Consider the following 21,120-nt stretch of genomic DNA (forward strand, 5'->3'; position numbering starts at 1 on the left):
AATCAGTGAGGGCGTATTCCTCTACTGCAAGCAGACCAGAGCGGGAGTTGTGACTACTGCTACTATCAAGCTTGCGTTGATACGCTGGGAATCAGTTCAAGATGCAATCTGGGATTTCAGGTAGACATGCTCGGACCCAGCCGCGCCGGGAAAGCTGCTGACGTACTGTTTACAGCCTCTCAGGAGCTCCAAGCCGAGTTCAACTCGTTGCTCTCCTCGCCGTCGACCTTTGGCCTGATTGTTGGCATCGAAAAGGAGTCATTGGTACCCCTTACGACTCTTCCATCGCAGGGACCCTCATTCCTTGAAAACCTTGGGAGCTTACAGAGCCATCTGGAACCCAACGTTCCCCTCTACATCCTACTTCGTCGATACGATGACATCCCACGTCTGACAGCAATATCTTACGTTCCAGACACTGCGCACGTACGGCAGAAGATGCTGTTTGCATCTACAAGACTGGCACTTGTCCGGGAGCTGGGCTCCGAGCATTTCAGAGAGACGATATTCGTAACGACTGCAGACGAACTTAGTGAAAGCGGGTTCAAGAAGCACGACGCGCACAGCCAACTTGCAGCTCCGCTGACCGAGGAAGAACGCACCCTGGGCGAGGTCAAGCGTGCCGAGCAGGAGGCGGGATCCGGTACAGGAACGAGGGAAATCCACTTGAGCAAGAGCTTTGCCATGCCCGTAGCGGAGGACGCCGTGGCCGCTTTGAAGGATCTGGGGCAGGACGACGGGCGCGTGGTGGCCATGCTGGTGAGCACAAGGGTGAATGGGAGAATTCGCAGGGAAAGCAGGCTGACAAGACGGCAGAAAATCAACCCCGAGAGCGAATCCGTGGAGCTGCTCCCCGAATCACCTCGGCCAGCGTCCATTGCCGAGCTGGCCAAGGCGATTTCCACGACGGAGCCCCGGTTCACGTTTTACAGATTCAAACACACGCACAATGGCGCGGAGCAGTCGCCAGTCCTCTTCTTCTACACGTGCCCACTGACGGCCGGCAACAAGTCCATCAAGAAACGCATGCTCTACCCGTTGATGAAGCGAGCGGTGCTGGAAATTGCGGGCAAGGAGGCCGGGTTGAGCCTGGAGAAGAAGTTTGAAGTCGAGGAGCCCAGCGAGATCACGGAGCAGTCGGTGATGGAAGATTTGCACCCCAAGACTACGGCCAGGTCGGGGTTCAGCAGGCCCAAGCGGCCGGGTCGGTGATTTACTGGGTGGACAGACGAGGCGGCGCGCGTGCGCTTTTAGACAAGGACGAATACGGCGATGGAAGAAGTAATTATTAAAAAAACGCATCCAATTTGCTATAAGTGACGGGGGATATTTCCCACTCGAGATATCAACTATGAAAATGCAAACATCCATTCCTCCGTACGGCCCCTCCTCTATGCAAAATAAGGCGGCATGAGCCATGACAAACGTGGAAGCAAAAATAATCAATACCAAAACAAAACCACGTTGTGGCACCTTTGCAATATGCATCAGTCATGTTCCTCGGCGCACCTCGACATCTAGCTTTGGGTTGTGGAGGGCTGCCCCTATGTCCGAGAGCTCTATTTTATTTGTGCGCAGGACCATGTCAAGTGTGATTGATGTGTCAGTGTTGGCCCTTTTTTACTCCTCGTAGTTTCCGCCAACAAAAGACATGTTGCTCCTCTCGATGCGCTGTCTCAGGAACTCGTAGACGGTAAAGGTGACGGCCTGGCCGGGGGCGACACGCATGATGCGCGGGGTGATGCCCTTGTAGAAGGCGTGGAAGCCCTCTTGCCTGCGAGGGGGGTGAAGTGGTTAGCACGAGAAGGCGGCTGTCAAAAAAATAATAAAAATAAAATAAAAATAAAAGTAAAAACCCACTTGAACATGTCGGCGGAGATGGCGGCTATCCTAGCCCAGGCGCCCACGCCCGGCTGGGCAGGCGTCTTCTGCAGGCGCGTCTTGATGGTGTCGATGGGCGCGTTGCTCAGGGGCCCCATGGCACCGGAGACGAGGCCGATGAGGGTGGTCTGCCAGCTGGGCAGGTTGGTGCCGGGGTCGGCGTACTGCGGCTGCCACTCCTTGAGCCAGACCTTGAAGTAGCTGTAGGCGGTGAAGTTGACGGCCTGGTTGGTGCCCTGGCGCAGGGCGGTCAGGCTGACGCCGCGGTAGAGCGCGCCGAAGCCTTCCTCGCGGACGACGGTGTACAGGGCGTGCGCGGCGTTGCGGTACTTGGGCACGTCGAGCGGGTCGGCCATGGAGTGGTGCTGCGCCTGGAGCCGGATCTTGATGACCTCCATGGGGGTGACGACGGCGACGGCCTCGGTGACGCCCGCCGCGAGGCCGGCCGCGAAGGTCGCCTGGCCCGAGACCCGGCCCGTCGCCGGGTCCGCGAGCATCTGCTTGTACGCCTCGAACGAGGTGAAGCGGATCGCCATCTTGGGCACGATGCCCGTGAGCACCGCGCCCAGGCCCTTGTACAGGCCGAGCGGCGTCTCCCGGCGCACGATTTCCACCCCGGTCTTGATGAAGCCGCGCTTGGGGGCGCCGGGCTGCCGCGCCCGCCGCGAGAGCTGCATGCGCACCTTGATTGTGTCTGGGGGCCGTCTGCGTGTCAGTCCGCCTGCGCTGCGTGCTTGGTCAACACGGTTTTGGGGGGAAACGTACCTAGCGGATGGCACACGAGGGCTTCCATCATGCCGGCGCCGCCTCCGGCTGTGGAAATCGTTCCTGGTTAGCACTCAATTGCGTCTTTTCTCGGGCGGACAGGCCCACGAACCGATGAGGTTGACTGCCGCCGTTGGCGGTTTGCGATTGTTGTCGCTGGGAGGCATGGCGACACCTGTTTTCTAGTCTGGCTGTTCTTTCTTAAGACCTCGAAATACGGCGCAGACGACGGATTGGATGGCCGGGCTGGATGCTGTTGCGCCTGTCGCAAGGTGTTTTTGCTCGTTGCGTCACTGCCGAACAGGTCGCGGGCTTCACATGCAAAAAGGGCCTATGCCGGCGCTACCCTTGCGCAAAAGACCAAGAGACAGCACAGCCCAATGACTGGACCGACGGCAATGGCAGAGAAGCTGGACGGAATATATGAAAAGGGGAGAGTTTACAAAAAAAAAAAAAAAACAACAACGGAACAAGATGCCCTCTGGTGGAAAGCAAAAAGAGTCACACGCGCAAATGTCGGGGCCGTTTGGCTTTTGACATATGATTCTGGGCCTGGGCTGTGGCGGGCGCGATCGGGTGCGCCATGGAGATTTGGGGGAGAAACGTGGAACTAGCTGGGGCGGCCGAGTGCGCTTGGCCAGTCACAAGACCAGCTCGTCCAAGGGGACCCGGCTCTGGGAAGTCGTTGCTTGCCCTGTGGTGAGAGAATGCGTGTGGCTTTTGGTCGTGGGAGCTGTGTATAAGCTCGGTTGTCCCGCGGCTGTGGGATGCGAGTGACGCATCGGGGACGCAGGTCAATAAGACAAGCAGGGCCGCGGGGCCCCCACTTTACTCACTCGGAGTCAGATTGGCCTTGTCCTGGCCGGCGGTTTGGGGAATGCCGGACGGGCGGAGGGCTCGTGGATGTGACGGTCCATGTGGCCGACGGACATGGCTGGTCGTGCAGTTTGCATAGTGGGCGTTATTCTGCCGAGAAAGAGTTTGTGACACCTTTTTGTTCTGGTCGACACTCGCGCATGTTCATGTACAGTATGTCTATGCTGCTCTTCATTCTCGCTGCGTCGTCCTTGTCTGCCCGCCTGGCCAAGAGTTAGTCGGGTCTCTCTTCCCCAGCTAAATGAAAATCCACAGCCAGCCCGAGCCCCACACCCGCAAGCCGAGCTTGTGATATTGCGGGGTGGGTCCCTTTTTTGCTACCTCGACTTGAACCAAAGCCCGTTTTGCCGTTACTTCAACGCTGTCCAATGCCCTGGTATGAAAGGAGACAGCGGGTCATCTTTTCCATGCGGATAATTCAGATGCAGAGGGTAATCATTGAGCATATGTATACAAAGAAAAAAGACAGCGGTGCCAAAATTGCTGCTCTCCAAAGTGGTATCCAAGCGCCGGAAGGGATCGGGTGCCCCGTACCTGGATGGTTCCGGCCATCTAATTGGCCAGGTTGCCGGCTCCGATGGCTTCAATGTTGCCGCCCTTTACCGAGGTACGTTTACCTTGAGCTTCGAGATTGATAAGTTGGGCCATGCGATGGGACATGCAATTTGTCGATATGTAGAGAGAGATACCCTTTTTTTTTATTAAATTACGTAGATTTTACGCGTCTAGCAAACCTCGACAATACCATTGAGGGCGGCTCATTTGAATAGATAGAGTGCTCGTGCACTGCTTCAGTCCCAATCTTGCAGCGCATTTGAGACCTAGGTATTCACATATTGCCCCTTTTTTAGCGTTAAACAAATCAAAAACTCCGTCGGGCGTTTCGTCTTCTAGAACGCTTCCTCGGCCAAGGCACCGGTGACCGAGATACCCTCGGTGATAGACCTTGGCCTGAAGAATGCAAGCTTATTACACCGCATGCAGAATCTGCAACTGCAACCACACTTGTTCCAGTACGTATTATCAACGACGAACCAGACGCCCAGGCAAAGCGCCAAATCAACGAGAGCCAATACATCCACTCGAGAAACGGCACGCCGCAGATCCCACTTTTGCGGTGGCCAAGACTCACATTGGCATAAATATGGTCTCTGTTCTACATGGATTCCAAAATACACCATCTCATCACCAATCAAGGCACCGCCCATGTTGAACACGCATGTATTCCTGGGATTTTTATCTAGTATATCAACCTGCCCATGCGCCGTGCCAAGTACCAATTATCCCCCAAAACGCCATTCTTGACTGCATCTCCTGTTTGAAAAGCCCTACAAGTGCTTCGTACACACCACAGAATGCTGGCATTAGTCGGACATGTCATTATACAAAAGAAGGCATCTGCATCTGCATACAGGTGGTATCTCAAACCAAACACCTAAATACGCCCGCGATATTTATGCAACACAAGCAAACATAATCGAAACGTTGAAATGCGACGCCCCTTATTTTCCTTTTCTCCGAGATCATCGTCTAAATGGATTTTGAGATCGGTATAGTCATTATGATGGCGTTCCTCGTTCTTCCAGAGTCTCACCCTCGAAACTGTACAGACGGACTTCGCCGTCTTCGCTGCCGCTGGCCATGCGGCTGTCGCTGAGACCAACGCAAGTAACTGGCCCTGCATGGCCCGTGAAACTTCGCTCACACTTTCCAGAGCGAGGCTCCCAAATCTTGGTCATGGAGTCGTTGGCACCAGTCACGACACGTAGTGTGTCGCCCACAAGACCCCAGATACCTTCGACATGGCCAAACATACTCCTGATGCATTTGCCTGTGACAATGTCCCAGAGTCGGACGGTATTATCCAGACCACCCGTCAACATGTATCGTGGAGGCAGAGGTCTTGTGGTGTCATGCGTAAAGCCACAGCCGAATGATGCTCTCGAGTCATCTGGCTGCTCTGGGATTGGCGTCGGCGTCGCGCTGCGATTGCTGTGTACAGAGATGGTGTCGGCCTTGTCGTCACTGGGGATTTCATCTGGCTCAAAGTCCTGCGGCATTAGGAGCACCTGCTGTACTTGGCCGACGTGCCCGCGGAACGTCTTGATGCACTGCTTCGAATCCAGGTCCCACAACTTCACAGTCATGTCGTCGGATGCGGAAAATACTGTCCTCGATGGCGAGTCGATTCGGACGTGGTTGACCCAATCTGTATGGCCACGCAGAGAGAAGGTCTCCTTGTTGCCAAAGCTGAAAATCTTGACCGTCTTGTCGATTGATCCAGAGGCTAGCGTGCATCCGTCAAAGTGAACCGACAAGACACCTTCGGTATGGCATTGCAAAGTGCTAAGACACTCCCCCGTCTGCCAATTCCAAATCTTGATGGTTTTGTCGAAGCTCCCACTAATCAGCTTGGAATCGTCAAACTGCAGGCAACGAACAGTAGAGGTATGACCACGTAGCGTCCGAATGACTTCACCAGTCTCAATGTTCCAAATCTTGATAGTAGTATCGTAGGAGCCCGTTGCCAAGATGTTGTGGTCGAATTGAAGACAGGTGACGCCGTTCTCGTGCCCCTTGAACGTTTTGATTGTGCATCGCCCCGTCTTCCAGTTAAACCCGACCTTGTATCGATCACGGTAGACATCCTTCCACGGGCGAAACTTGCGCTCGTTGTCGAGATGAGACCGAGAATTGCTAGGGCCACTCAGTCGTGGTCTCTTGGATGGCCCGTCGTCAGCGCTGGGGTTCGATCGCTTGTTCGATTCGGGAGAGTCGGCACGGTGGCCATTTGTCTCAACAGAGGGCCCCGCGCGCTCTGCCTGATCGTGGCGGTGATGGGCGGTTTGATGTCGGCTCCAGGCCATGAGTTTCTTCTTTTCCAGGAGCGGCAGGCCCCAGCCGCACTTGGTGCATTTCCTATCAATATGTTGCTCGCACATTCTGTGCCACACGACGTCATCATCTGCTAAACTGCGCCATCGTCGACTGACTTGAGCAGCTTTACACAGTGAAACAGTATCAAGATGACTAAGAATCTTGTACGACAGCTCCGTCGGCAAGGCAGCGAGGAAGTCGATCTTGAGTTGTTCCTGAACTTCACGGGAAACGGTGGACAGTTGGGGGAAGCAGCATTGGGTGATGATTCCCTGCAACATCAATTCTCGCTGCTTGGATGGCGCAGCAGAGAAAAGCGACCAGACATGTGTAATGGCTTCTTGGTCGGCGGTGGGGAGGCTGTTGAGTTCCTGTGAAGAGACGAGTTAATTCATGCCTTGTAGTCTTGTCTGGCAATACTGGAGGCAACCTACACTTTGTATAAAGCCCATCTTGGTCTCGTCTGCTGCTCGGCGACACTTTGAATCAGGGCGATGTCGATAACAGAATTTAGTATTGGGATCCTTGATGCGGGTCCAGGTTGCAGGACTTTTTGCGCCAGTCTTGGTGTTGTCTTTTCCAACGGGGGCATAAAGTCCAGGGATGTGTTCCTTGAGAAACGGGCTGACCGTCTTCACCACAAGTTCGGAGGCCATCTTCTTGAGGCGGGTATTATCCTCCTCTTGGGGTCTCCTCCGGTCGCAGTTATCTCGAGAAGGTTGTTGGGCAGGAGGAAGGTCGGGAGAGGGGGAGCTCGGTGATTCTACGAGAGGGTCTGGCGCGATATCGTCCCGAGTATTGGACGAGGAGAGGTGGTTTTGATCATGATTCGGAGTCAATGCCGCAGACGCATGCTGGCGGTGGCCGTTGAGGTGCGCAAATGTTTCCATGGCGGCGAGAGTCTCGGGGGGGATTGCGCACAGAAAAGCCTAAATACTGTCGAGGCCGTGCAAGGCCATGGGTGTTTCACGTCGGTGATGCGTGCCAGGAAGATGATGACGTGCTCCAGGAGAGGTGTACTGTAAGCACAAGGGGCGAGGGTAGTCGAAGGATCGAGAATGGACGAGGGAACAGAGGGCCGGAATGTTGGATTACGGTTCGGCTGCTAAATGATGGCAGCAGAACCACGAGGTTTGCGAGGACTAGCGGTGGCGGCAAGTCCACTTGCACCAGACAGACGTCGGATAGCGGGGGTTCCCCAAGTCACAGAGTGTCAGTCAAAATGGCAGTCGCTGCACCCAAGTGGCTCCTGCCTCGTCTTGCGACCGGCTCTCGGGTCCCACCGACCGCCGAACCCGCTCGAGAGCAAGAGCCAGATGCTAACAGTTGGCGACACGCCACCGACACGAGCTCTTTTCTTTGTTCTTTCTTCCTTTTCCGCAATTTCATATGTCCCGTTTGCTGAGGCATTTTCTCTCATTTATTCTACTGTGACATTTTGTGTGTGCCGGAGCCTCACCGACTGAATGCCCAGAGTCGGACTATGCGCGTACGGAGTACATGCAGACGATTAACCTAGCACCTGGGCCCCAGACAACAAGCCTGCACACCACCAAGCTTCGGACCTGGCAAAACCGACAAGTAACACGCTAGCAATGACGTGCGCCAGCAGCAAATGCGGCTCATCAGGCTCGTTGCCACTTGGAGACAGGAACCACTTGTGATTTCGCCATCACAATTGCGCCATCCAGGGCACACAAGAGATGACCGAGCTAGTCTAAAATAGGACGCAGATGGGGGCAGCTCCGTGCCTAGGCCAATCACTTCCGCATACCAGGCCCAAAACGGCCATGGCGCAAGACTTCACGCGACAAGAACTTTGACAACATTGAATTCTCACGTCCTATTTTAGAGACATCTCTCCCTGAGACTTTGGTTAATGGAGCGATACATACGTATCATATGTGAATGACTCTTATTTGAAGTTTGTTGCACTTGAACGGATTCTTCTGCCTTGGCTTCCGAAGAACCCGAAGGTGAGCTCCAAGTCTCTTCGACTGGGCACCCTGTCAGCTCGGTGATGCGAGGCTCGTTTTCAAGCCGATGTTGTAAGACGTGTTTCGCGGCCAAAATGTCGACGCCGACCAGGCCAGATCCCCTATAATAGGTTCGGTGCTATTGGATGGGATGATACGATTAGCCACCTGGCCAGTCCACGACGCTGGTCTTCGAGCGTGGCGGTGACGGACTGCACTGGTATCTGCCGCAGTGTTCATGTGAAACAACCGAGCTATGGCACAGCGATGGTGCATTTCAGGGGCCAGGATATGATGGCCTCGGAATGCCGTGGACTGTGGCGATAGTGGATGCCCAAAACTTCTTCAGGCATTCTGGTGAGATTTTTAAAAAAAGAAAAAGCACCCTGTCATCAAGGTTCAGCTGCTGAGCTGTCCGGGATTACGACGCCGCGGCTCACCTCAACCAACAGTATGTATGTACCTGCCTGCCAACCATGGAAGTTCTTCGATGGTGAGATCTAGTGACATTCTTGTCTCACATCGAAGCGCTTGACCTGCGCGACATCTGAATCGCCTCGCAAACTTCCAGGGCTAGTCTCCTCGCCGTCCTATAATGGTCTTAGATCTTGTGCTGTTGGGCTTTGACTGAGCCCCCGAGGTCACGCCTATCTCGGAGACTATAGAAATATTCCATTATTCTTGAGCAAGGATATGGGAGATGAGGATTTCCCTCTCTAAACTGCAAAAAGTCTCCGTTGGCTTGCTGAACGTAGCAACCGCCACGACGTAACCACCACGCTAAGGCATGGGCAACAAGTATTCACAAGCTCTCGCCCGATCAAGTCAAAATATCGCTGTAATACCTTCTTCCGCTTGCGTCGGCCACTTTTGGACAATGACGCATTCACGCCCCTTTAATAAGCACAGCGGCAGGTCTTGAGCCAGGAAGAGCGAAACAACTGAGCTCGACTGGGCTATATTCCCCTTGTAAATGGGAATTTCCACAAATGACTTCATGTTTGGCATGAGAGAGCTATACATGGCGGGGTTTTGAGGAAATTTCTCGAAAAATATGCCTGGTACGTCGGCTTATCACATGTACCGTGAATCCTCGATTCAGGGGGGAAAGCGCAGACGCCGTACTAAACCTTCCGCGTCGACATGAAGATTCAAGATGCTGGATTGATTCTTTTATCGTTTCAGGGTAATTCACACACTGGCTGGTCATCGGAAATACATATAACGGCAAGCAGGGACAAGGATATCATACCGCTTTCTGATGGAGCATCAGGGGGATGCTTACACGGAGATTTACGTGTCCACTGTGTTTGCCAAGAAAAGATATCCCTGCCAGAGGCTAGTTCAAGATTGGAATGCCCCTCAACCGCGCTTGAAGGTCTTTCTCGGGGTGGTTGCCGTCTTCTGGCAGTATCAATATCAAGACTGGCTTTAATCTCCGTCTGCCGATTTCTCACGGCGCAAACGCTGGAGCCTTGAAATTGGTCAATATTCGGCAACCAAAAAGTCTACTCTCAACGATTTCGCTTGTTTGGGAACGCTGATTGCGGTCAATCTTGGCAACATCTTTGTGCGTATGCTCCATCAGTCACTCATGGAGGGCTCAGGCTTACGAGCGTCGGGGGGAGGGGTAAAGAAATTGACGGCTTTGACACCAGGGTTGGAATTTGGGGCGTCAAATGCAAAGAAATAAACATGGACTTTTCTTCTTGGCCGGATCTTCGGCGGCAGCAAAATACCCAAGTGGTGCTCGCAGTTTCCGCCCGGCCTAAATGTGATCCGGCAAGTCTCACCTTTGTTTTCTGCAAGTTATGAACGGCAACAAGGCGGAGAGTGAAGAGATTATGAATTTTTGCATTGGCAAAGAGAAATCTGGGGATGCTTGCGATGGCAAACAAAATTTCTACTACGTATATATCGCAAACATTACACACACCCAAACCAACTAATCCAGCCTTTAGAATACTGGTTGGCTTACCTGTTGATGGACACGGCAAGAATCTATTGCGCCGATGTGTGTCTAGTTTTACGCGACGGGGTTCGTCGTCGGTCAACACGAAATCAGAACGATATGAAGTTTCAATCAAGAAAGTGCCAGAAGTGAATATCTGTGGGCGGTCTGACACGCTCCGCGCGTTACTTTGACCAAAGCCGTATTTTAAGACAATTGCAGGGTTCAACTTGTGACCGGGGACCAATCTTACGTCAATGATGCGACTTTGCTGGCTCATAGTTGGTAAGCATACCGAAGATGGCGGATCCATCCTACAACGGCGATTTCAAACTTTCGTCTAGCCAGTTACAAGTTCCGATGGCAGGTAAATAAGATCTCCAGGAGTAACTCGGACGTTTAGCTAAAGCACCAAGCTGCAAAACCTCTTGCTTTTTCACCTCCCGCGGTCGCAAAGCTCGACGTTTCCAGCAAGACCCTGCGTGACCTGCTGTGGTCTTGTACAGCTTCAGAGCCCAGATGACTGCGAAAACTGGGCGAACTCAAGACCATGTGCGCTTCCCCCGTGGTACTCGTCTGTGTCTCTCGGCCCTTGGCAAGTTATGTTCCTGCCACTCGGGTCAGGTCAGGTCGGCGAGCAATGATGGGGTGGTCTACACTCTTGAGCATCGCGGTTCGAGGCCCTTTCGTTCACAGGCACGTCTGTGACGGAGTGAAACATGGGACCCAATGGAAACAAGTCGTGACAGCATTGAATTGATTGTAGGTATGATATCAGTTCAAAATCTAATTAGCCTGAACGATTCTCTTACACTCAAATGGTCATTGGTCACGGTCACGCCTCGCTCAACCGTCCCCTGACATGGCCTAGTAACCCAGATGAAAGGAATTAGCTCCCCAAGATTTTCTATCCATTTCCTAATTTGCAAAAAATGACTCTCATCTTGCGTTGTGGTTGGTGCTTGCCATAGACACCCAGCATTCCTGACGTCGGTGCATTCCAGTGACCAGCCCAGCCAGAGTGCGTGAAGCCGCGGGCGTGACGCCTCTCTTTACGGGGATGGCAAAGCCGTCCAGAGGGGGGAGGCCGTATCTGCGAGGCAAGAGGGCAGAAGAGAAAAAGAGGCCTCGTCACCGGTTCTACTCTTCGACCCCTTGCAGTCCGTCGTTGGCGTTCTGTATTAGTACTATCACCGCACTGGGCACAAGTTTCATCATGAGCTTCAGCAGTATGCCCGGCCGCTCCCTACACCACCAGACGTTCTAAGCAGAACGAGAGATTTCCCACTCGGCGCCGCTCACTGCTTCGAAGTGGCCAAGATAGTCAGATACCCGCCGAGGCCACGATGGACGTCCACGGCCCGCCGATACGGTACCCAACGCCGCGCGCAAGCACCTGCATGTGCGGCACAGACAGCAACGACAACGGCTCCTCGTTCCGGGCATCCGACGACTCGACGCTGGCGGAGAGCATACCCCCCAGCCCCCGGCAGCCTCCTGCGTACGGCGCCGAGCGAGCACCGCCCCTATACCAGGAGGAGGACGACCCGGACGACGTCAAGGCCCGGCGCAAGGCCCGGCGAGCGCTCTGCATCCGCCTCCTGACGTCCATCTTCATCACGGTCCTCGTGTCGCTCATCGTGGCGGCCGTCGTGGCCCGAATCCACGACAGCAACATCAACCCCGGCTGGAGCAGCAGCGAGACCGCGTCCAACAGGTAAGTCGAGCCGGGCCAACGCATCGTGGCAAGAATTGCTGACGGCGCGTGACAGAACCAACGGGACCAGCTTCACCATGATCTCCGGCAGCAGGCCGTCCTCGGCGGTGGCGCTCCCGTCCTCCGCGACCGAGGCGGCGGCCCAAGAGGCCAGAACCGCCACGCACCAGGCCGAGGCGACCACCACGGCCGGTGCCTCTCTTCCAGCGCCGACCTCCACGGCGGGCGAAAGAGTCCAGGGGCAGACGGTGGACTGCGCGTCCATGGGGGTATTTGTGAATGCCACGCCGGTGACGGACATGGCCCCCGTGCCGACGAGGATCGCGGCGCCCGCGAGCCAGCGGCGAAAAGTGCACCTTGTCGTGGACGACGGCGACGGCGACCAGTTGCTCGATGTGGCCGTGTACAGGTTCAACGGGTGTCTGCTGTCGCGGGAGTCGTACAGGAGCTCTCAGGACGGCGGCGTGGCCTACCGCTGCAGCTTGGCTTGTCCGCACAAACGACCTCGGCGGCACGCGAGGCAGGCCCGGGAGGGGGCGGCCGGAGAATGGGGCGCCTGCGGTTAGGGACTTCGATCAGGGGGCTTAATTTGCTGGCCAACTTTTGCAAACGAGGCTTAATAAGGGTTTCTTTCTGTACGTTGCGTGGATTCATGTGGGTCGAGGTTTGGCCGGCGTTTTGGACATCGAGCCGGCGTGTACTGCGACGAGGACCTTGTTGATATTTTAATTGTAAATGTATACACGCCGAGCTGGCCAGGTGATTACACGTATCTTCATGGGTGCGTGGACATACGAAATGGCAACAAAATTGGCGTACTATTTTACAAACAACACTTTTTTCCCGCCCAGCATTGTCCTGCAGTGAGGGGAGTCCATCACGTCCAATGTACATCGTATATACATGCATGTGGCTTTTGGGGAATCATCAATCTCTCGGGCGCGGCATACAAGCCGTGTCGTGGCACGCGGAGTGAACCCCTGACGAGTGCGTTGCCGGCCTGCCCGCGAAGCCGTTGCTACTTATGAACCACCCTTCGCTGCCGGGTTTCATCGAGCACTCTGAGAATCTGCGAAACCTCTGCCGTACCTCTTTGCAGCAGCCGGCCCGCGTCTTCCCCGACCATGTTTTGCAACTCGCCAGCCCAACCTGTGGTGGAAGCAACGGCGGGACCAACGCACCAAGCCTTGCTGGCACGAATCTTCTATCCAAGTGACTTTTTCCGCCCTGCGTGTCCCGTCTCACCAGTGTTCGTGAGTATGCTGCGCGTAGCGGCCGTCCATCGGGCTATTCCTATCCGAGTGCGTGACTTCGACCTGGTTCGACACGACAATGGCATTCGAGGGCCGCGTGCCCCCCACGACATCCATCTTGATGGCCCCCACGATGCGTTCCTCGCTCTCGCTAAACGTCATGTTCGCCGTGATGGGGTTCGCCGTGCGCGGGTGGTTGCGAGGCGTGGACGAGCCGCCGCCGCCGCCTCCAAACGTCACGAGGCCCGTGGGCGACTTGTACGACTTCTTGGACGACCGCAGGGCGCTCCCGAACAGCGGCGCGAGCCAGACCCGGAACAGGGGGAACAGCATGGGCAGGTTGGTCGTGATGACGGCCACAAAGGCCTCCCTCGTGCCCCAGGAGCCGGCGAGCTGGGCGCCGTTGACCGTGTCCTGCAAACAAGAGACGGCGCGGTCAGACAAGGCGGCTGTGTACATCTCTGTAAAATAAGGGGGAAAGGCTTACCACTAGGACAAAGACGCTCTTGAGCGTTGCGCACACGAGGACAAAGATGCCCGCCCCGAGGACGATTGTCGAGGCAATCTTCTTGATCATCTTCAGGCTGGATCCCCAGAGCATGGGGAGCGGGATCAGAATCAGGTATATGTCGGTGCAGACGTTGGCCGCGAAGGAGACCCAGATGATGGGCCGCGAGACAGCCGCCTGGCATGCGTCTAGTTTGCCGTGATTAGTACAAGGTCGTCATCGGGATTGGGGGCCGTGGCGGAATGCGCTTACTCCCAGGGTCCGGGTTGATCTGCCAGTACTTGCTGAATGGTCGGCAGGCGAGGAAGTTGGTGAGGATGCAGGCCACGGTTGTCCCGATGACGAGTATGAATCCGATGATGATGCGAATCTTGTACGGCCGCCCAAGCCCGTCCTATCATCCACACGAGTTAGAAAATCTGCCGGCGCAAAGGTAGACACGTCGATGGACGTAGACAAGAGCCCCTACCGTGAGTCGGATGTAGAAGGCGAGCACGGATAGCTTCAAGAAGCCGATCAGGAGGGAATAGGTTGTCCAGCCGGCCACCTGAATCTTGGAGCCAATCACCCTATCGACATCAGATACGACCATTAGCGTCTCGCTTCTCGCTTCATGCCACAGGAGCCACCGACGACATACCTCGACTGGTACTCGGGATCGCTGGGTGAGAGGGCCACGCGCTCAGCATCAGACATGCCATTGTTGGCCAGGCCGTGAGCAACATTTCCGATACTATAACCGAGCGCCGCCTGCGCAGTGTAGAAGGCCTTGAGCCGGCATCAACAGTCAGTCAGTCAGTCAGTCAGTCAAGTCGACGGCCCTCGCCGTCCGCAGGCCACTTCACTTGTTGGACTCACCACGCCGACCCAGACGAGATAGTCGTCTGCGCGTAGATTCCTGGCCCCCACGGCCCGGATGCGAGCATACGTCCTCAGGAAGGTCGCGAAGACGCCGATGCCGTACAACGTCCACAGCTCAACGGTGAAGCGGTGGAATGCCGCCGCGGCCGCTGCCTGCGCGGCGGGATCAGACGAGTCGCCGGGCGCCATATCCAAATCGACATGTACGCGAGAAGGACCGTCCTGGAGTCATCCGAGACCAAAAGAGAGCAAACCCCGGGACGAGAAGGGCCCCCGGGGGGTTTAAGACCCTGAACGGACTCGATTAGCGCCATCGCCTCCGTCTCTCTGCGATCCCGCGTAGCCCTTTTGCCCAAGCTCTGCTCGAGCCGGACGTGGCACCGAATGCGACGCCGGAAGCAGGGGGGCCCCGGACGCGAGGAGTAATCTCGCCGCCGACTTATTTCGCTACAGCCTTTCCTAGGGTTCCTAGGGAGAGCAAGAGTCGCAGTCGTGGCCCGCCAACCTGGCTCGTTGTAAGCAGGCATGGGGTCAAGGTTTGGTGGCGCTGTCCGCGATCCCCGGCAAAGTGATTTGCATCTCATCTCCACCGGCGGGGGGGCAAGCGAGCAGGTTTCCATGTCCCCCTGGTGGAGACTGTCTGTGCCATTGACGGTTCGTGTCTACAAATCAGTTCCGGGTCTAGAAGAAAGAAGAAGGCAAGCTTGGCCGAGGGGCAAAGGCACAGACAGCAGGACGAGTGCCAGTGCCGCGCGGGAGGCTTCTCGTTTCGGCGCCGCTGCCGACGAGACCGGCGCACAGTCCTTTTGGGCGCTGGACTAGAATAAGAATGTGGGAACTGCATAATGTTGCTCTCGAGAGTAGCATCATGGATGCTGGCATGCTGCGTTGCACCCCCCGCAGATGGCGCCATCGAGAGATGAAGCAGCAACATTGAAGCTGGTCGGTTGACGGTACTTGCATGTGGGCAACAGGGCATGCGCTGCCCTGGGCACCAATGGACTGACACGGTTGGCCAGCGCTTCCAGAGCAGACATGGAAGAGAGATTCAATGTTCTGCAGCGCAACCTGCTGGCGTCGTGAAACGGCACCCAGGAACCATTTACCGTGCAGACGACACGCACGGCAAGACATGTATGTATGTATGTATTCACAAATGCATGGAGTAGCGAGGAGGACGTACATGCAATATCGACTGTGCAAGTTACAACACGTCCCCCCGATTCATGGTGTGGCATTGGTGTCCCTTGGCACCAAACATCCCCAGCACTTGACCAGGGCCGCCTCTCCCACAGTCTTGCAACTCGGCAGCCGACGCGTCGATCCTCGAAACCAGACACGCTGCCTGTCAAAATCGGAACATCGGAGCCACGCCTGGTGTCCACGATTCCCCCAAGAGGACGACGCACGACGCCTTTCCGGTTCGCAGTTCGCAGACGGAAACGCCTCGGTCAACTCCATCTCGAAGCCAGACTTGTTGATGGGACGAAAACGCCGAAAAGCCGGGGACTTTGCGGCTTCTCCCCACGCAGACGCCACGAGTCAAGCGCAAAGGTAATGTTGGCCGTGCGCGGGCAGGGTTGAGGCACCAGACAGAACGAAGTCGACGCTAATGCCGGGGCTGTCGCCGCGAGTCTGGTCTGGTTCCTGCATGTGGCTTCCATGTTACGAGGCGCGGCGCCAGGCCTCCCATCCCCGGGGCCAGTTGTGCGCTGGGGGGAGAGCACATTATGGCAACCCCCGTCTCTGGCGAGGCTACTTGACGGATGTATGTACCAGGCATTAATGCAACGTGGTGGGCGCGGTGGCCTGCGTACTGTACTACTACCAGACAACATACTGCCGGGCTGCTCCATGTCGTGATGGACAAACACAGCAGAGGCCCGCTGGCAACTCGATCGTGACGGGGCCGTGCGAGAAGAATATCCTCCGTCGGCGTTTCGCTGGGCGTTTCGTTCCATGCCGTCGCCTGCGGCCGCCATCTCACAGTCTCGTCCCGAGCGCCCTGTTCCCAGACGAGACTTGCCGCCCGAGCTAGGAGAAATCCTCCGAGTTGCGCGAGTTGCACCATTCACGGCGATGTGACCTCGGTGGGGATACATACGTACGGTCAACACATAGGAGACTCGAATGGCGCTGCCAGTGTGCATCCTCCTGTTTTACCTTATCCCATCCCTGTAGTAGAAGAAACTCAAGGGAAGTTGTTCATGCCCCAAGATACGTATGCTCTCTATATATTATGTAGTATAATTATTTCAACCTCGGGGTGATGCACGTTTCACCCTCGCTATGCTTTATATACCAGGCGGACGATATTTCGCCCCCTCTACTCCGTAACCCGCCCCCTATGTATACCGACGGCTCTCCTCCTCTCTACGCGATTGGCCCGAAGAAGCTAAACTTGCCCAGAGGGTCATACTGCTTCTTGAGCTCCTTGAGCCGCTCCTGGCGCCACTTCGCACTGCCGTACCACACCTTGGGGTTCTCGTTGCCAAAGGCATAGTTGACGTATGCTCGGACGTTGCACAGGCCGCTCTTCTTGTGGAGAATATCGCGGAGCCGGTTTCCCAGGCGGCCGGCCTCCTTGTCGAGATCGGCCCCGTCGGGCTTGTAGGTGATCAGGGGCGCCGCCAGCAGGTGCGCCTCGCGAAAGGCAAACGCGCTCGACTCGCCGTCGACGGCCTGCACGCCCTGCACGGGGTATCCCTCAAACATGAAGAGGGAGCCGTTGAACGCCGACGAGCCCCGCGTCGCGTCGGCAAAGGCCTCGTACGCCTCCTCCTGCGCCTCGACGTTGTACGACTGCAGGTAGATGGGGAACCGGGGGTTGGCCAGCCCGGCCTTCTGGCACGGGGGCGACGAGAGCGCAATGCCCGTCCAGCCGGCGAGGTCCTTGTACGTTCCGCTCATGGGCGTCACGGCCACGGGGCCGAGGTCGTGGAAGGGCTGCGTGTACCTGGCGTCGACTGCCTTGACGCCTTCCTGGATGATGTAGAAGAGGATGATGGGCTGTGCGCGGGCACACGGTTTGGGTCAGCCGCCGCGGAATGGTTCACCGGCGCGTGGAAGACGGGACGGGGGCGACTTACGTTGTTGGGGTCGGCGGCGGCATCGTGCAGCCAGTACGACCAGTTGATGACGTCGGCGGCCTGGGTGCCGTTCTGGAGCAGGTGTTTGTTGGCGGCGTCGTACACGGCCCCGACCTTGTCGCCGGAGAAGACGATGGTTTCAATGGCCCAGTCGCGGTGTTCGATGTCGTAGACCTTTGTGGTCACGGACGTGACGATGCCGAAATTGTGGCCGGCGCCGTTGAGCGCCCACCAGAGATCCGACTCGGGGTCAACGGTTTGCAGCTCCCCGTCGGCCAAGACGACGTCCATGGACACAAACTGGTCGGCGACGAGGCCGTGATGGCCCTGGAGCCAGCCGTGGCCACCACCAAGCGCCGGCCCCATGAGACTGACGCATTCGCAGGTCCCCGTGACTGTGCGGCAGTTGGACACGTTAGTTTTGGCCCCTTTTCCTCGCACCTCTGGTCAACTGGCAGCACCTCAACTTGCCTGTCTGTTTGCCCGCATCCCACAGGGTGTCAGTCACGTGCTTGGACAGCGCGCCGCCTCCAATCGTGGCCGTCTGTCCATCCTCGGCGACCTCAATGGTGTTGAGCTGGTCGAGGTAGATTTCCACGCCCGACTTCATCCTGCCCAGCGTGGTGATGGCCCCGTGGGCGCTATTGTACGCCAGGAACGGCAGCTTCTTCCTGTTTGCATATTTGACCTGACGCCGCGGTTAGCCAAGGGCCCCCTCGTAGTCGGGCGTGCTGCGCGCTCACTTACCGTCTCGGAGACGTCCTTGGCCGTCGCAGCGACGACGACGACATTCACCGTGGGCGGGCTCAGCGTAGACCAGCGCGTCGACGCATCGTCAAACTCGGGCGAGCCGGGAAAGTACACCTTGGCGCCGGGTGACAGACTGCTCTGCAGCGCCTGCGCCTCGTCAATGTCTCTGGGGCAGAGGCCCGGGACGAGATCGCGAACCGCAGGCAGACCGGTGCAGGCAGACGTCAACGCCCAAGCGGCCACCGCAGCGACAACCTCCATCTTGAACTTTGTCATCTTGACAGGATGAAAAAAAAGGGCCGAGACGAGTCGACTCCGATAACGTTTCCTCCCGAGCCGCTAGCACGGCGGGAAAAAGAAATCCAATGCAATGCAACTCGAGCGCGGCGCCGACGCAGTGTCACGTCATGCAGCTTCCAAACCGAGACTGTTGTTGTTTTGCACGCCAAACGCTTTCCTTTACAGAAGCGGAAAGGTCGAGCTTGGAGGGAAAAGGCCAACCGGCAAAACAGGGCCTTGGAGAGATTTATTCACTCGAGCCGAGTAAACTGCCTCATCCGTGCCAAGCGGAGAAAGGGTCCCAATCCAGCCCACAGCGCGTCCGCGGTCGATGGACCTCGATGGTATCATCCCCCCCCGCCTCGCCACTCGCCCACGCATCTACTGATAGCATTCTCATGCGGGCTCAATCTCTCCCGCAGCCCGAGGACGAAGAGCTAAAAACGGGGGGCTTTGCTTCGGGTCCTGCTGCGCAAGCCGTGGGTCGTCAGCGAGCCCAAAGGAGCCAAAAGAGCCGGTTGGGAAACCAACGGGAAAGCTTCACTCGAGTTCCCGGAACGGAGTGCTGGTGCTAGCCAACGGCGCAAATAACCCATCCAAGTCATGCGGACCGGGCTGAATACGCCACGCCGCCCTTCCCATGGCAATCCAGCGAGCGGACCGACCCCGAGGAACAGCCACAAGCCCCATTTCCCCCAGGACGGCTGAGACGGGGAGCTTGCATCATCGTCATTACCGGATTGTGCCTGGGGCCTTCAATTGAACCGTCGCATCGCACCCATGCCGACGCCACACCTACTTCGTAACAGGACTGCCGCGTGGGTATCTTCTGGAAGCCAATGACCAGATTTGGATACCACACTGTCCAGGTGTGCACGGTCGGCGAGTTGCGACAGCGTAAAGCTGCACATGTGCTTTTGTAGAATGGAAGCGGAGTCTGCCGGGGCTGATTGGCGCTGTAAACAGGATGGTGTAGAAGTCGGCTTCCCAAACGGATACTGATGCCTGAATCGCCAAGGTTTTACTAGAATCTACAGCAGTGCCACCAGGACTAAATGACCAAACATTGAATGTCTGGTTCCGTTGTTGGCGAGTGAGTGAGCAACATGTGCTAGACTCAACCCGCGGCGTCCCATCGAAAGCCACATGAAGAGCACAAGTGGCAAGGAGACAAATGACTTGAATAACTGCGAGGAGCACTCGATACATCGATTCTTACAGGGGACACGGCTGGGTGAGACATGCCAGCGCCTCACTTTTACCGATTTGACGGTGCTGTGCTACGGAGTAAATTTGTCCCATCATCTCGGCGATTACATCAGGTGATTCGTGGCATATGCATGACAGCCGAAGTGCGCGCGGATCTTGTCTCAGTGACTAGGCCCTGCAAGAGGTAAAATTCCTGTACCTTGACGTGTTCTGGAACCCAGTTCCAGCGAGTTCTGCAGGTTTGCAATCTATATCCCTTTGACTGCTGTAAGATCCAGCTTTTACAGCCTGCAGGGATTCTAACCAATTGAAAAAATTAAAATAAAAGGTACAAAGACCTACTAAAAAATAATATAAGAATATAAGTAACGTTACTAGTAATCTCTAACGTTATAAAAGGCTACATTACACCCACGTAATTTTAACGCACTACAAAGGTACCTACTAGGTCTCGCAGAAAGGTGGGTCCGTTCCAAAAGTTGGACCTACTGCAGTCAAAGGGATGTGATGCGCAACTGGCAATCGCGGCTTTCGGAAAGTAGCCGGCCTGCGCATAGATGTAGATTGAGATGACGCCGCCGCAAAATGGCCCAAGCTTGACATTGATGTCAAGAAATAACGTTGCGAGCCTGTCAATGTTGGGTAGTGTGCCATGGCCACCTTTGTAATTCGTCGCTGAAATACAGAGTACCGGGGAGACGAGTGACAATTCACCCTTGATGATGGTCGTATTGTTGCAGCATTTGCATGTCTTGTGCACAGCTTTGAAGGGTCGTTCCTAGTTAAAGTAGGATTCGTGTTTTAGTTTGTCTCCTTACGACTATAGTGTCTATGGCTATGATGGCGGGACACATAGCTTTGACGTCTCTAATTTTGCGTCTTGTTTTTCACTTCATTGCAACCAAGGGATTCTTACGTTTCGTCATTAAATCAAGGAAATCATACAAAAACTCAGTGAACAAGGAGCACACAAATTAAAGGAGCCTAGTGAGATCGTTCCATGTCGGTGTTGATGTAAACCATACAAGTTTGCGTCGTCCCGATGTCATAAAGTCACCATGTAGGGTAGGCAAAAAGCTACCAACAGCCGGCCTGGGTGGCTGGTCTTATCGCCCCACCGATAAGCTG

At 55.9% G+C, this 21,120-nt stretch overlaps 6 protein-coding genes across 6 annotated transcripts; 2 read left to right on the forward strand and 4 right to left on the reverse strand.

Annotated features, from left to right (window-relative positions):
* Window positions 1–101: 101 nt before the first annotated feature.
* On the forward strand, window positions 102–1,212 carry twfA (Twinfilin; the record flags this gene model as incomplete). The annotated part of the gene is made up of 3 exons (XM_014693302.1): window positions 102–120; window positions 176–759; window positions 817–1,212. The coding sequence occupies 3 exons, from the start codon at window positions 102–104 to the stop codon at window positions 1,210–1,212; spliced, it is 999 nt and encodes a 332-aa protein (XP_014548788.1).
* Window positions 1,213–1,620: 408 nt separating this feature from the next.
* SFC1 (Succinate/fumarate mitochondrial transporter) lies at window positions 1,621–2,813 on the reverse strand (the record flags this gene model as incomplete). Its single annotated transcript, XM_014693301.1, has 4 exons — window positions 1,621–1,774; window positions 1,861–2,575; window positions 2,647–2,694; window positions 2,759–2,813. The coding sequence occupies 4 exons, from the start codon at window positions 2,811–2,813 to the stop codon at window positions 1,621–1,623; spliced, it is 972 nt and encodes a 323-aa protein (XP_014548787.1).
* A 2,268-nt stretch (window positions 2,814–5,081) lies between these two features.
* G6M90_00g017440 (uncharacterized protein) lies at window positions 5,082–7,289 on the reverse strand (the record flags this gene model as incomplete). The annotated part of the gene is made up of 2 exons (XM_014693300.1): window positions 5,082–6,770; window positions 6,834–7,289. The coding sequence occupies 2 exons, from the start codon at window positions 7,287–7,289 to the stop codon at window positions 5,082–5,084; spliced, it is 2,145 nt and encodes a 714-aa protein (XP_014548786.1).
* A 4,383-nt stretch (window positions 7,290–11,672) lies between these two features.
* G6M90_00g017450 (uncharacterized protein) lies at window positions 11,673–12,609 on the forward strand (the record flags this gene model as incomplete). Its single annotated transcript, XM_014693299.1, has 2 exons — window positions 11,673–12,043; window positions 12,099–12,609. The coding sequence occupies 2 exons, from the start codon at window positions 11,673–11,675 to the stop codon at window positions 12,607–12,609; spliced, it is 882 nt and encodes a 293-aa protein (XP_014548785.1).
* A 675-nt stretch (window positions 12,610–13,284) lies between these two features.
* G6M90_00g017460 (uncharacterized protein) lies at window positions 13,285–14,854 on the reverse strand (the record flags this gene model as incomplete). The annotated part of the gene is made up of 6 exons (XM_014693298.1): window positions 13,285–13,710; window positions 13,784–13,992; window positions 14,057–14,198; window positions 14,274–14,373; window positions 14,445–14,572; window positions 14,663–14,854. The coding sequence occupies 6 exons, from the start codon at window positions 14,852–14,854 to the stop codon at window positions 13,285–13,287; spliced, it is 1,197 nt and encodes a 398-aa protein (XP_014548784.1).
* A 2,184-nt stretch (window positions 14,855–17,038) lies between these two features.
* chyH (FAD-linked oxidoreductase chyH) lies at window positions 17,039–18,780 on the reverse strand (the record flags this gene model as incomplete). Its single annotated transcript, XM_066129799.1, has 4 exons — window positions 17,039–17,674; window positions 17,755–18,149; window positions 18,226–18,442; window positions 18,502–18,780. 4 exons carry the CDS (start codon window positions 18,778–18,780, stop codon window positions 17,039–17,041), a joined length of 1,527 nt encoding a protein of 508 aa, XP_065985896.1.
* Between the last annotated feature and the right edge of the window lie 2,340 nt (window positions 18,781–21,120).

This window comes from Metarhizium brunneum, chromosome 1, assembly GCF_013426205.1.
Source record: "Metarhizium brunneum chromosome 1, complete sequence".
NCBI lineage: Eukaryota > Fungi > Ascomycota > Sordariomycetes > Hypocreales > Clavicipitaceae > Metarhizium > Metarhizium brunneum.